The sequence below is a fragment of the Salmo trutta genome, chromosome 29, assembly GCF_901001165.1.
Source record: "Salmo trutta chromosome 29, fSalTru1.1, whole genome shotgun sequence".
Taxonomy (NCBI): Eukaryota; Metazoa; Chordata; class Actinopteri; order Salmoniformes; family Salmonidae; genus Salmo; species Salmo trutta.
This window is the reverse complement of record NC_042985.1, coordinates 37,086,923-37,102,600: the sequence shown is the minus strand read 5'-3', so window position 1 is coordinate 37,102,600 and position 15,678 is coordinate 37,086,923. Positions and strand designations below refer to the sequence as shown.

Genomic DNA, 15,678 nt, shown 5'->3' with positions numbered 1-15,678 from the left:
GTCTATCAACCTTGCAAGCAGGCATGCCAGCTAAAATAGTTAGACTGGCTACTAGCTATTCTAACTTGATTGATAGCCTGAAATGGCTCCTTGGTATAAGGTTGGGAGATTGGGAACCTATCTGGTCTAGCTAAAGTCAGCTTCATAAAATTGATAGGTGGCTAGTAGTATTACAGAGAAACAACAACAACAACAAAATTAAATGTATTTAAAAAAAATTAAACAGGACAAATCTGATGTGAATGACATACTGCTTTCTCAGGATCAGGCCCAGATCCCCGTCATTTGCGTGAACAGAAGGCGGAGAAAAAGGGGCCAGAGGGCGGGCTGCCTTCTGAGAATTCGTAGGCGATCGAATAAACCCCCACTTCCTTCCATTCTGCTAACAAACGTGCAATCATTGGAAAATAAAATCTATGACCTACGCGGAAGATTAAACTATCAACGGGACATTCAAAACTGTAATATCTTATGCTTCACGGAGTCGTGGCTGAATGACGACATTATCAACATACAGCTGTATCGGCAGGACAGAACAGCGGCGTCTGGTAAGACAAGGGGCGGCGGACTATGTATTTTTGTAAATATCAGCTGGTGCACGATATCTAAGGAAGTCTCAAAGTTTTGCTCGCCTGATGTAGAGTATTTCATGATAAGCTGTGGACCACACTATCTACCTAGAGAGTTTATCTGTATTTTTCGTAGCTGTCTACATACCACTACAGACTGATGCTGGCACTAAGACAGCACTGAATGAGCTGTATTCCGCCATAAGCAAACAGGAAAACGCTTACCCAGAAAACGCTTACCTAGTCCCCTAGTAGCCGGGGACTTTAATGCAGGGAAACTTAAATCCGTCTTACCAAATTTCTATCAGCATGTTAAATGTGCAACCAGAGGGGGAAAAACTCTGGACCACCTTTACTCCACACACAGAGACACATTCAAAGCTCTCCCTTCCCCTCCATTTGGCAAATCTGACCATAATTCTATCCTCCTGATTCCTGCTTACAAGCAAAAATTAAAGCAGGAAGCACCAGTGACTCGATCAATAAAAAAGTGGTCAGATGAAGAGCTGCCCAGTGACACGAGCCAACCAGACGAGCTAAACTACTTCTATGCTTGCTTCGAGGCAAATAGCACTGAAACATGCATGAGCGCACCAGCTGTTCCGGAAGACTGTGTGATCATGCTCTCCACAGCCGATGTGAGTAAGACCTTTAAACAGGTCAACATTTTCAAGGCCGCAGGGCCAGACGGATTACCAGGACGTGTACTGCGAGCATGCGCTGACCAACTGGTAAGTGTCTTCACTGACATTTTCAACCTCTCCCTGTCCGAGTCTGTAATACTAACAAGTTTTAAGCAGACCACCATAGTGCCTGTGCCCAAGAACACTAAGGTAACCTGCCTAAATGACTACTGACCCATAGCACTCACGTCTGCAGTCATGAAGTGCTTTGAAATGCTGGTAATGGCTCACATCAACCCCATTATCCCAGAATCCCTAGACCCACTCCAATTTGCATACCACCCTAACAGATCCACAGGTGATGCAATCTCTATTGCACTCCACACTTCTCTTTCCCACCTGGACAAAAGGAACACCTCTGTGAGAATGCTATTCATTGACTACAGCGCAGCGTTCAACACCATAGTGTCCTCAAAGCTCATCAATAAGCTAAGGACCCTGGGACTAAACCCCTCCCTCTGAAACTGGATCCTGGACTTCCTGTCGGGCCACCCACAGGTGGTAAGGGTAGGTAACAACACATCCGCCACGCTGATCCTCAACACATGGGCCCCTCAGGGGTGCGTGCTCAGTCCCCTCCTGTACATCCCTGTTCACTCATGGCTGCACGGCCAGGCACAGCTCCAACACCATCATTAAGTTTGCCGATGACACAACAGTGGTAGGCCTGATCACCGACAACGACGAGACAGCCTATAGGGAGGAGGTCAGAGACCTGGCTGTATGGTGCCAGGCCAACAACCTCTCCCTCAATGTGATCAAAACAAAGGCGATGATTGTGGACTACAGGAAAAGGAGGACCGAGCACGACCGCATTCTCATCGACGGGGCTGTAGTGGAGTAGGTTGAGAGCTTCAAGTTCCTTGGTGTCCACATCACCAACAAACTAACATAGTCCAAGCACACCAAGACGGTCGTGAAGAGGGCACGACAAAACCTATTCCCCCTCAGCAGACTGAAAAGATTTGGCCTCCGACCGCAAGGCACTACAGAGGGTAGTGCATACGGCCCAGTACATCACTGGGGCCAAGCTTCCTGCCATCCAGGACCTCTACACCAGGCGATGTCAAAGGAAGGCTGCTCAGGGTTTTATTTTCTGGCCAGACATTTATTTTATATCTTGGATTTTGGTAGTTTTATGGCCTTAACATATTGTATGGACTTCCATGGTCATGCTGCTCTTCTGTGGGCACGATGGCCTTTGTGAATACCAGGTGGTGTCAGAGAAAGTCCCTAAAAATTGTCAAAGACTCCAGCAACCCAAGTCATAGACTGTTCTCTCTGCTACCGCACGGCAAGCGGTAACGGAGCACCAAGTCTAGGTCCAAGAGGTTTCTAAATAGCTTCTATCCCAAGCCATGAGACTCCTGAACAGCTAATCAAATGGCTACCCAGACTATTTGCATTGCCCCCCCCCTCCCCCTTTACACCGCTGCTACTCTGTTGTTATCATCTATGTATAGTCACTTTAATAACTCTACCTACATGTACATATTACCTCAACTAACCGGGGCCCCCGCACATTGACTCTGTACCGGTACACCCTGTGTATAGTCTCGCTATTATTATTTTACTGCTGCTCTTTAATTACTTGTTACTTTTATTTCTTATTCTTACTCATATTTTTTTTTTTATACTGCATTGTTGGTTAGGGGCTCGTAAGTAAGCATTTCACTGTAATGTCGACACCTGTTGTATGCGGCGCATTTGACTAATAACATTTGATTTGATGAACGTTGTACTGCCCTTTTGTTGCCATGACGGCAGAAGCCATTCCACAATCACAAGGGAGGAATGTTCCCGAGGACCTGGGGGCGGATGCTCCGCCCAAAGGGGGAATTCAGGTGCTGCACACCTGGAAACCAAACTGAACTGAAATAAACTGATGTGCAGTGTACATCTCAGGAACACAGAAGATAAGCCGTAAAACCATGACATGTCTAAATAATCTTAGTTACCCTATAGCCAATTCCATATTACCATTTAGGGATTGTCTGGATGTCAGGGTGTGTTTGTGTCAGGTGTAAAATCAGGTAGAACAGGTTCCTGGTTGTTCTGATCTGATCTGAATACCCTGCACTGCCCTGCCCTCCCCCTTCCCTAGCCTATTGTTCCCTCTCTCTCATACGCTGGCTGTTTCACTGAGCGATCTCACTGCATTCTGCACACCTGTTAGCTGTAACCACCTGACCAAGCACCAGAAAAAGGTACGTGGTGATCGTGATTTTAGTCATGTAGAGCTATTTCACAATTTCTTCTGTATGGGAGATGTATGGTAGACGTTGAATTGTGTGACACTTATATGTGTTTGGTATTTTTGTAAGGTTACAGACTTACAGTTGGATTAGGAAAATGATAACGCCACCAAAACGAATGAGGAAAATCCGTCCGATTGCAAATGCCATACCACTTTCAAATGAAACAGAATGATCATATTGAGGTGTTGGTGGCTTAAAGTTGCACTTAGTAGTTGTCCACCAGTCAGGCAAACCAATGTACATGTGTCATCTCATCCAGACTATTGTTTTATTAATGCAGATTAAAGTAATTGTCAAGTGTATATGGGTTTTTTGCATAATTTGCTGAGGGGACTCAAATGGTGTCAACCCAACTTTATTTTTACCAAACCAAATATGTAAAGTTGGAAGAGCACACAAACCTAAAACAAAGATACTCAGAGTGATTGAAGGTGGATAACATTTCACCAAAAGGATGGTCTACAATGACTGAGTTAATCATGACACTTTCTCTATGTTTAAATGTAAATAAAATAAAGTAAGATAAGTAGTCCCAACAGACAGATTACATTATTTCAGATATGTTATTATTTCTATCATGCTATCAAAACCTAGTCAACACTTGGCTTTAAGGATATTTCTGTGTGTTTTGACAACGCTGCTGAATGTGTATTTAGTATGCCAACAGGCAATATCGCTGTTCATCCCAGATTGACTCAACTAAAGTACATGGGAGTCTCCCCATAGTTACACCCTGAATGATTATTGCATTGGTATTCATTTAGTCTATTGTCCCCAAAACTGAGTTGGCAGACTCTCTATAATACAAGTTCTGTGAGATTTGATTAGAAAAACATTTGCTTCTATTCAGGGGAAATAATTGTCCTCCTGACCCTGAGTCAGCCAAAATTTAGATCAATGTCACGGCTGTCGTAGGAAGGAGCGGACGAAAGTGCAGCGTGTGTCGTTCCACATTTTTATTTTCACTGTGAAACTATGCAATACATACACAATAAACTGAACGAACAAAAACAACAAACCGTGACGCAGAGTTGAAACATACACTAACTCAAAAACAATTTCCCACAAACCCAGGTGGGAAAAACACCTACTTAAGTATGATCTCCAATTAGAGACAACAATGACCAGCTGCCTCTAATTGGAGATCGTCCCAAACAAAACCCAACATAGAAATACAAAACTAGAACATAACAACATAGAAAAACTAAACTAGAAAACCCCCTGTCACACCCTGACCTACTCTACCATAGAAAATAACAGCTTTCTATGGTCAGGACGTGACAATCAAAGCTAAACTGATAGCATCAACACTTTATCTCCTGGATTGGTATGAATAGATTATAATTATATTAAAAGATAACAATAAAGTCAAATCAATCTATCACCCATAGAGAGCTTGCTTTTTTTGTAGTATAGGGTGAGCAATTGTTTTAGAACATGGAGAATATGAAATACCACATGGGAACCTTAGGAATTCATCAAGTCCTTATCTGGCCTTTATCAGTTGAACTATTCATACATTTCTTTAATTGTTGGTGACTGGTTGCTTAAGAAAAATTATGTACATTACTGTATATTCTCTATTTATAATCAATAGTGGCCTGCAGACCATGGGACATTCGAGCCAAAATGGGATAATCAAGAAAATAGATTTCACATTTGTGGAGAACCAACCTTGACTCAATGTATCTAACAACAATTTTTTGTTTACATGTTGATTGTTGTTCAGAACAGGAACGAGAGAGACAGGATATGGACCTTTACGCAATCATCAGTGCTGTTTTGCTTCTGCAACTGCAAGGTTTTCATGTGGCCTTGCTCCAGGCACCAACAGACTCTCCAGGACGGACGATTGATCAAAGTTGGCTTCGTCAATTGGTCAAATCCAAGCAAAACAAGACGTCACAAGCTCAGTTCAATGACATTGCTGATATGACTCTGGAGGGTACTGAGTCAACAGATTACTCTGCTGGGGTATTCGCAAATGGCTCCATGTCATTTAATGGGGACCAGGTCAACATCCAGGACACAAATGAGACTTTAGGTGGTGTGACAATTGGCACCACAATGCCACCAGAGTTGCCAGATGCTACAGTAGAGGAACCTCCAGAAACCACTGTTGCACCAGAACCCCCAGTGAGTGTCGCCTTAAACTCAAGCCAAGTTTCCAATGCAACCGGAGAGGACAGTAGATTCCAAACTACCACCACTACTGCAATCACAGAAAACTCAAATGGCTCTAATTCCATGTCCAATTACACTGAATTAAACGAGACAACCACAACTCCAGACACCAATAGCACAGAACAGACTGGTCCAGATCCTGATGCTGAGAACAGGGTAACCAACAGTACAGAGGACTTCCATAATGTAACGACTGCAGTACCGGAGCCATCCAGTGAACCATCCACAGCTTCCCCCTCCACAAAGCTTCCCTTGGACTCCCCTGGGACTACAACTGCCAAAATCATCCCAGAAACTACAACAACCACAGGTCCCAGCACAATAACAGCCACGATGGAATCTGGTGCCGCTTCAGGGAGCAACTCTGCGAGAGGTGAGGAGACAGTGTTCCAGTGTCTAAGTATCTGGTACACTCTTTGTCTCGAGGGAACTGCTGTGTGCGCCTATAACCTACTTACTTGCTTGCTTGTTCAAGTGAGCCTGTAACAACTTTTAGGGAGATACCAAGAGATCACAACAATTACAATTTGGGTGTGTTCACTTCATTTAACCATTGTGATATTTTTTTAAATGTTTTGGGAGAGGCATTAATGAATGAGTCAGCAACCAGACAGAGCAGTCAAAAAGTTACAAATAGCCACTGAGTATGAGATTTGAACATAGGAGGGACCTAGTTATAGAGTAACACAATACCCAACAACACTCAAAGGGCATTTATGTTATATCATCGTCTTTATTACACAACGCTTTCTTTCCAGTCTCTCCCTGACCCACATTTGACGGATCTCTTTTCTTTTTTGTTACTTGTAAAAAAAAAAAAAAGTCAAAACACAAACCCCCCTTCTGTAACCGGCTGGGTAGGGTAGAGTTTCAGAAAATATTTGCATGCCCACAGTGAGTGGAGGCTTCCATTACAAACACCTTCTTCAGGGGACAAAAGACCCCTATGTTAGCCTGGCTACAGGAAGGAGGGGGTCAGTAGCTGAGGTTCGTTGCTGCCATACAGGGCGTGAGAGTACTGCTTTCCAGTTTCTAACATACTAAACAAGGGTTTATTTGAGTGGGTGATTTATTAAAGGAGGATATCCCCAATTTTGATAGGTTATAAATGATGTACGAATAGTTCCTCTTGTTATTCAAACTCAATTACATCATTTTCAAACACTTACACATTATTTGCCAGGTCCAGTCGTGGATTTGAATATGTAGTAACTACATCTATCAAACTATAAATACTTGGAAATGTGTACCGAAAAACAGTGTTACCTTTGAGAAGACCTCATCATACATTTCAGCCAGTGATTTGTTTAGACTGTGGCTGGTTTGACCCATTTGTTTACCTCATTTGCATGAACCTTTACATATTTTCCATGGACAGTACAGCTTATTAGTTATGCATCACAGTCTTTTTATGCAATGTTTATTAATCTATTGACAACCCATACTGGCTAATTACCTTTCCTTTAGTGAACATGGAGTGAAAAGGTGTAGAGTTTCACACAACCATGTCACACAAAAGTAGACAATATCTGGACCTAGATCATATTTTCTCTATTCATGGATTGACCCTCTTGTCACTTGGTAGCATCACGCCATTGTTACACTAAACATAAAAGGTTCCTGGAGGATCCTTTAGGGGTTCTTCAAATTGATTAATTAACCCCTAAATTATTCGAAGAACCCTTTAAAACGACTCTGGTGTGTTGATGTTGGTGTCCTCTGTAGGTTATCCATAGCCAGAATGATCGAACAGGTTTCCTGTTATATTCGTCAGAGGTGTAGGGAGGGTGAAGTTTGTGAATACCAAAAATACATATAATTCTACAGATGATTAACAAAACATACCTTGGTTTCTGTGGTAAATGTGAATGAAAAAAAAACGGTTCACCTTTGACAAAGGTTTTCATACACGTACCTTGTCCATAATGTAGAGGGCTCTGGGATCTTTATTGAAGAAGTAAAGGATGAGGAAGATGGCTGTTGTGACTGTCCTATAATGTTTTAGAGAAACCATGAATTCAAATTAAAATTGTAGATGATACATGTGATCTGCATAACATTATGAGGCAAACCACTACTAATTGTATATACAACGACAAACACAAATAACTACGCAGTTCAGTCATGCCCAATGCTGCTATATCCTTTAACATATTCTTACCTCTTTGTTGATTGATATCCATTGAATTGTGTCCATTTTCTGTCTTAGAAAGAATTGTAAAAAGGGACAAAGTGGCAAGCAGCCATTTGCACAATTATGAAAGATAGACAGTATAATCATAAAATAATATAAATTTAGATCATACTAGGGATAAACCTTACCTTAAATTGAGGAGATCTTTCAATTTTTCAGTTAAATGCCTGCACCTGCTGTCGTCTCAAATTCAATTCCAAATGTTTCAGTTGGGTAGTTAGGTTCCTGCAAGAACCCCCAACAACTAAAGCGGTTCCTCTATGAACCCATTCTCCTATGTGGTTCTTGGAAGAACCTTTTTGTTGGCATTTTTCAGTGCCAAGAACCATAAGGTTCTTTGATGAACTTTGAGGATCTTAGAAGAACCCTTGATGAACCCCTCATTTGTTGAGTCTACATTCTAAAAAGACCTCAGTCATAGTGGCCCCCAAAAGTCAAGTGGTGCCCAGTCATTCCAAACGGTGACTGTTTAGTCTAAATTACACTACATTCTTAGAAAAAAAGGTGCTATCTAGAACCTAAAAGGATTATTCGGCTGTCCCGATAGGAGAACCCTTTGAAGAATCCCTTTTGGTTCCAGGTATAAGTCTTTTGGGTTCCATGTAAAACCCTTGCCACAGAGGGTTCTACCTGGAACCAAAACGGGTTCTTCAACACAACGGGTTCTTATTTTGTTCTTATTTTCTTATTTCAAAATTGTGTAGTTCAGTCCTTGAGCTGTTCTTTTCTATTGATGTTCTGTATTATGTCATGTTTTGTGTGAACACCGTTAAGAGGAGCTGCTACTTCAGCAACAGCTAATGGGGATCCTAATAAAATACCAAAAAATACCAAATACCAAATTTACTTTAGAGAGATGGCAATGTTGCCATTAGCTAGCAGTTCATAAAAAATACCTAGCAATTCTAGAGTTAGCTAGGTAAAATCGGATGCTATCTCCACAATCTTAGCTAGCTAGCTAACGTAATACTACATCTAATGTTATTCTGACGACATCACAATGATGACAAAAGGTTTTCCTACTAATTATTTGCCTCCTTTAGAAATGTAAATGTTTTTCCAAGCAACTATAATGCACTTCTTCATCAGTGCCAATCGACATTGCATTTAGTCGGGAGTCAGGCTTAAACATCCAAAACAATATTTTGACGAAACGTGTGACACATGAATATAATTACCCCACTTTATTCTAATGTAAATGCAGGGTGTGCTCCTTTTTATAAAATCAAAGGTGTTGTGAGAAAATAGAAATGCAAGTAAGGTTAACAAGCTTGGTCTTCAGATAAGGAGATGTCAGGGAAGTAAACATTTGAATTTCCAAATGTGATGACTGAGATTATGAAAGCTTATTCGAAGACGGGAAACTGTTGTTCATAGTAAACATGTTGTTAATCTTATTAACATATTGACTAGTCTGGTACTTTTCATTTAGTTGTATAAAGTTGTATCAAAACTGCCCTTGGAATAGTTAGATCTCATCTTCGCATACCACAAACCACATTATGCCCAAGGAGACAGTAGTTTTATGGTAATCAGGTTTCCATGGGTAACACAAACAATCCATAGTCCTCTTTGCTTTATCTTTTCGTGGCATTTTTATCAATAAAAGTCACAAAATAAATGAGTACAACCTGGGTGCTGGATCCAAGGCATAAGGAACTAAATTTTTATCAATACATTAGCAGAACTAACACAGCCTGTAACTGCATTTCAGCCATAATGCTTTTCCTCTTACGGGGTTGGTTAACGTAATTCAATCAGGGATTCAGGGAGAGCATAATTTAATAAATCATGTTGGTCAAATGTTTTACATACAGTGCCTTCAGAAAGTATTCACACACCTTAACTTTTTTACATATTTTGTTATGTTGCAAAGTGGGATAAAAATGTATTTAATTGTCAATTTAGTCAACAATCCACACACAATACTCAAGGCGGAAGAAAAATTTGATTAAAAAAAATATATATACAAAATGAAACACTAGTTCAACCCCCCTGATTCAATTCGTATTAGAATTACCTTTGGCAGCAATGACAGCTGTGAGTCTTTCTGGATAAGTCTCTAAGAGCTTTTCACACCTGGATTGTAAAATTCTTCAAGCTCTGTCAAATTGATTGTTGATCATTGCTAGACTGCTGTTTTCAAGTCTTGCCATAGATATTTTTAAGCCAATTTAAGTCAAAACTGTAATCAGGCCACTCATAAAAAATGACATGTCATCTTGGTAAGCAACTCCAGTGTTTTGGCCTTGTGTTTTAGGTTATTGTCCTGCTGAAAGGTGAATTTGTCTCCCAGTGTCTGGTGGAAAGCAGACTGAAACAGGTTTCCTCTAGGATTTTGTCTGCGTTTAGCTCTATTCCATTTATTTGTATCCTAAATAACTCCCTAGTCCTTGCCGATGACAAGCATACCAATAAAATGATGCAGCCACTACCATGCTTGAAAATATGAAGAGTGGTACTCAGTGATGTGTTATGTTGGATTTGCCCCAAACATAATGCTTTGTATTCAGGACAAAAGTTCATTTCTTTACCACATTTTTAGCAGTATTACTTTAGTGCCTTATTGGAAACATGTTTTGGAATATTTTTTATTCTGCACAGGCTTCCTTCTTTTTGCTTTGTCATTTAAGTTAGTATTGTGGAGTAACTACACTGAACAAAAATATAAATGCAAAATGCAGCAATTTCTTAATTAGGCTTGCCATAACAGAGGTTGAATATTGACTCAAGACATTTCAGCTTTAAATTAGTTATTAATTTGTAAAAAAAAAATCTAAAAACTAAATTTCATTTTGACATTATGGGTATTGTGTGTAGATCAGTGAATCAAAATCTCAATTTAATCCAATTTAAATTCAGGCTGTAAGAGAACAAAATGTGGAAAAAGTCAAGGGGTGTGAATACTTTCTGAAAGTACTGTATCCCTTCCGTGGTAATTTCACAATTACATGAAATGACAATGAAATACTGATACACTTTACACTTCATTTGAATGACATTGGTTAATTATTGGTTTCACTAATTGGTTCAACATGATTAAATAGATTGTAACGTTCATCGTTATGGGTAGACCAAGGCAAAACAATAAACAACACAATGAACGAAAAGTCTTGCAGGCTTCTAACAGCTATACAAAAACAAGATCCCACAACTGAAGGTGGGAAAAAGGGCTGCCTAAGTATGATTCCCAATCAGAGACAATGATAGACAGCTGCCTCTGATTAGGAACCATACTCGGCCAAACACAAAGAAATAGAAAACATAGAATAGAACTTAGAAATACAAAATCTAGAATGCCCACCCAAATCACACCCTGACCTAACCAAAATAGAGAAATAAAAGGGCTCTCTATGGTCAGGGCGTGACAGTACCCCCCCCCCCCCCAAAGGTACGGACTCCGGCCGCAAAACCTGACTCAATAGGGGAGGTTCCGGGTGGGCATCTAGACTCGGTGGCGGCTCCGGTGCGGGACGTAGACCCTGCTCTACTCGCGTATCCGCCATCCTCGGTGGCGACTCTCTTTTGGGGTCGTCGCCGAAAGCTCTGGACCGTGGATCGTCGCCGGAGGAACCGGACCGTGGATCGTCGCTGGAAGCTCCGGACTGGGAACCGCCGCTGGAGACTCCGGACTGCAGACCGCCGCCGGACTGCAGACGCCGGACTGCAGACCGTCGCTGAAGGCTCCGGACTGGAAGACGTCGCTGAAGGTTCCGGACTGTGGGCCGTCTCAGGAGGTTCCGGACTGGGGATCATCCCTACAGGCTCCGGGCCATGGATCATCCCTACAGGCTTCTTGCCATGGATCATCCCTACAGGCTTCTTGCCATGGATCATCACTGGAGGCTCTGTGCCATGGATCATCACTGGAGGCTCTGTGCCATGGATCATCACTACAGGCTCTGTGCCATGGATCATCACTACAGGCTCTGTGCCATGGATCATCACTGGAGGCTCCGTGCCATGGATCATCACTGGAGGCTCCGTGCCATGGATCATCACTGGAGGCTCCGTGCCATGGATCATCACTGGAGGCTCCGTGCCATGGATCATCACTGGAGGCTTCGTGCCATGGATCATCACTGGAGGCTTCGTGCCATGGATCATCACTGGAGGCTTCGTGCCATGGATCATCACTGGAGGCTTCGTGCCATGGATCATCACTGGAGGCTTCATGCCATGGATCATCACTGGAGGCTTCGTGCCATGGATCATCACTGGAGGCTTCGGACCATGGATCATCACTGGAGGCTTCTTACGTGGAGCCGGAACAGGTCTCACCGGACTGGGGAGACGCACTGGAGGCCGAGTGCGCAGAGCAGGCACAGGATATACTGGGCAATGGAGGCGCACTGGAGGTCTGGAGCGTAAGGCTAGCACAACCCGTCCTGGCTGAATGCTTACTTTAGCCCAGCAAGTGCGGGGCGCAGGCACAGCGCGCACCGGGCTATGAATGCGCACTGGAGATAGTGCGCATCACAGCATAACACGGTGCCTGGCTGTTCACCTGATCCCCACGGTAAGCACGGGGAGTTGGCTCAGGTCTCCACCCTGACTCTGCAAATCTCCCCGTGTGCCCCCCCCAAAAAATTTTTTTTGGGGGGGGCTGCCTCTCATGCTTCCGTTGTTGCAGCGCTAGTTCCTCGTACCGTTGCCGTTCCTCTCTCACTGTCTCCACCTGCTTCCATGGCAGGGTCTTGTCCCCTGCCATTACCTCCTCCCAGGTCCAGGACGTCCTCCACTCTCTCTTCTACCGGGCCCAGGAACCCTGCTCCTCCTAGGCACGCTGCTTGGTCTTTTTGTGGTGGGATCTTCTGTAACGTTCGTCGTTATGGGTAGACCAAGGTGCAGCATGAGTTGGGTTCATCATAATTTTATTTAAGGTGAACCAGAAAAAACAATAAACAACCCAACGAACGAAAAGTCTTGCAGGCTTCTAACAGCTACACAAAAACAAGATCCCACAACTGAAGGTGGGAAAAAGGGCTGTCTAAGTATGATTCCCAATCAGAGACAACAATAGACAGCTGCCTCTGATTAGGAACCATACTCGGCCAAACACAAAGAAATACAAAATATAGAATAGAACATAGAAATAAAAAATCTAGAATGCCCACCCAAATCACACCCTGACCTAACCAAAATAGAGAAATAAAAGGGCTCTCTATGGTCAGGGTGTGACATAGATGGAAAACCTTTACTGAATTGTAATAAAACCTGTTATTTTCACGCATGGTTTTTGCACTGATTGTGGTGGCGTAATTACATGGCTGGGAAATAGTACTGTTTATTGAGTTGAGACTACTCATGTAAAAGGGTGCTCTATATCCTTTTTTACATTTATTTTTAAACACATTTTGCCCTCAATTATAGGAAGAATGGTACTTTATTTGTATAGTCACAAGTAGATGGTTTGTACTGTATATGGTTTGTCAATGTTCAACAACTGTCAACAACATGTCAACTTACTATCCACTAACCCTAACCTTAACTCTTACCCTAACCCTTATTATAAACCTATCCCTAAGCCTAAACGTAACCTTCGGAAGTATTTGCTTATCAACAGACACTTTGTTGATAGTATGACCATCTGTATATAATCTACAGTATATGGAATTATCCAAATAAAGTGTAACTGGAAGAATATTTTGAAATACAGAAATATATCATCCCAGACAACATTTATTGCACCATATATTACAATTGCATCAATATTAGAATGATGTATTTGCAATGCATCTCCCTATTTTTCATGTATTCTTTTTGATAAATGTATTTTTAAAGGCTTGGCCTCAGATGCAGTGCAGAACAAGAAGAGGAGTGAGGCATGGGCTGCCGTCCTGGGCATAGGAGTGGCAGTGTGCTTCGTGGCGATGGTGGTCTATGTCATCCTGAGAAGGAGAGGCCGGCGGGATTTCACACACAGGAAGCTTGTTGAGGAAATCCCCTCAGACCCAGGTAGGAAGTTCCCTTGGAGATATTTCCCTTTTAGAATTTCCTGGCATGTTTTCTATCTGATAGGACTGGAACAATAATAGGAAAGCACCTGTTATCCTATCGGCCATGCAAAATTTCACATCTCTGTTTCTCACTCCTAGTTCTACAACTGAACAACACTGAGCCTGTGGACTTGAAATATGATGGTTCTGCCTACTACAATCGTGGACTCCAAATGGACAATATCCAAATGGACCACCTTCCACAAGGACATCAACATTGAAAAGGACTCCAAGACTAACCTTAAACACTTTAAAGAAGACTTTCATATACAAAATACTTAATGAGACCCGACATACGCATTAACGTGCATAAGTCTCTATAGCAGGAATGTCAAGTCATGGATTTACTGCACCCTAATGTATTGGTTATGTGGGCTTAGAGCCAAATTAGGGGTGTCATTTTTTTGTACATTTTTCCAAATTCCAGGAAACTTTGAGAATTTGGAAATGTACAAGGAATTTATTATTATTTTGGAACATTTGAATTATATGTTTATATGTTTTTATTTCTAAAATAACATTGGTTTGGAAGGAAAGTTTTTTAAATTTGCTGGAAATATTCCCATTCTTTGTTACGCCTAGGATGAATACTACCTTTACATAACTTAGACTTCCACATAATTATCACATTATCTCAATGGGAGAAAACGTCATGCATGGATCTCAATTTAGGATTATAGACTTCAGCACAGTCTATTATAGAAGTAGTAAAAGCCAAAAATGAAGTCTTAATTGTCTGCTATATTTCCAAGATGGTTCGACAAAGGTAACTAAACATTTCTTAGACATGAAGACCTACACTCAAATAAAGTTATTTTTGTACCTTATTCTAAATGACAATTTAGCCACAGGTCAAGTCAATATAAACATAAATGTTTGATTTTTATTGAACCTTTATTTAACCTGTTGAGGCCACGGGTTAGCAATGAACCCTGAGACGGGATTGCTAGCAAGGCTGGAAATTCAAAACATCAAAAATCTAATAATTTCAATTTCTCAAACAATCAACTATTTTACACCATTTAAAAGATAAACATCTCCTTAATCTAACCACATTGTCCGATTTTCAAAGAGGCTTTACGGCAAAAGCATAAAGTTAGATTATGTTAGGACAGTACATAGCCACAAAAGTACAAACATCCATTTTCAATTCAAGGTCAGGCGTCACCAAAAGCAGAAACCAGCTAAAATTATGCACCAACCTTTGACAATCTCCATCAGATGACACTCCTAGGACATTATGTTATACAATACATGCATTTTTTGTTCATATTTATATCCAAAAACCGCATTTTACAGTAGCTGTGAAATTCTGATTTTTTTTCTTCTCTGAAATGCTTCCGGTGAACAACGTTACAATTTTCAAAATTACTATTCGAAAACATTGGTAAATTATAATATTGTCATTCAAATAATTATAGTTTAACATTTCGTAAATGATACTGTCTTGCCAGATTTCAAAATAACTTTACTGGGAAATCACAAGTTGCAATAAACCAGGTGCTGTGCTAAGAACAATAAGCTAGCCTAATTAGCTTAGCATCATCTTGTAACCATGTAATATCAATAATACTATTGTCAATAATCCATTACCTTTGATTATCTTCATCCATTGGCAGTTCCAGGAATTCCAGGTCCACAACAAATGTGGTTTCTTTTGACAAAGTTCATAATTGATGTCCAAAGAACTCCAAGTTGTTCCATGTTGTTAGCGCTTCGGTGGCTACTAAAAAGTAGCGCGGGGGGGGTGTGTGAAGTCACGGCAAAAAGTTAAAAAAAGTTACAAAAATA

At 41.3% G+C, this 15,678-nt stretch overlaps 1 protein-coding gene across 2 annotated transcripts; it reads left to right on the top strand.

Annotated features, from left to right (window-relative positions):
- Positions 1 to 3,308: 3,308 nt before the first annotated feature.
- Positions 3,309 to 14,724, top strand: LOC115167545 (cell wall protein DAN4). 2 transcript variants are annotated; one of them, XM_029722076.1, is made up of 4 exons: positions 3,309 to 3,459; positions 5,240 to 6,067; positions 13,673 to 13,846; positions 13,987 to 14,724. In XM_029722076.1, the coding sequence occupies exons 2-4, from the start codon at positions 5,263 to 5,265 to the stop codon at positions 14,106 to 14,108; spliced, it is 1,101 nt and encodes a 366-aa protein (XP_029577936.1). In that variant the 5' UTR covers positions 3,309 to 3,459; positions 5,240 to 5,262; the 3' UTR covers positions 14,109 to 14,724. The 2 variants fall into 2 exon arrangements, with proteins under 2 accessions (XP_029577936.1, XP_029577938.1); XM_029722078.1 differs by having other exon boundaries at positions 3,324 to 3,459; positions 5,245 to 6,067.
- Positions 14,725 to 15,678: the final 954 nt, after the last annotated feature.

Excerpts from the sequence above, each read along its gene's own strand:
- LOC115167545 (XM_029722076.1), top strand. The coding sequence starts at position 5,263 with ATGGACCTTTACGCAATCATCAGTGCTGTTTTGCTTCTGCAACTGCAA. Across the intron at positions 6,068-13,672 it reads AGGGAGCAACTCTGCGAGAG|GCTTGGCCTCAGATGCAGTG; the intron begins GTGAGGAGACAG and ends GTATTTTTAAAG. Across the intron at positions 13,847-13,986 it reads GGAAATCCCCTCAGACCCAG|TTCTACAACTGAACAACACT; the intron begins GTAGGAAGTTCC and ends TCTCACTCCTAG.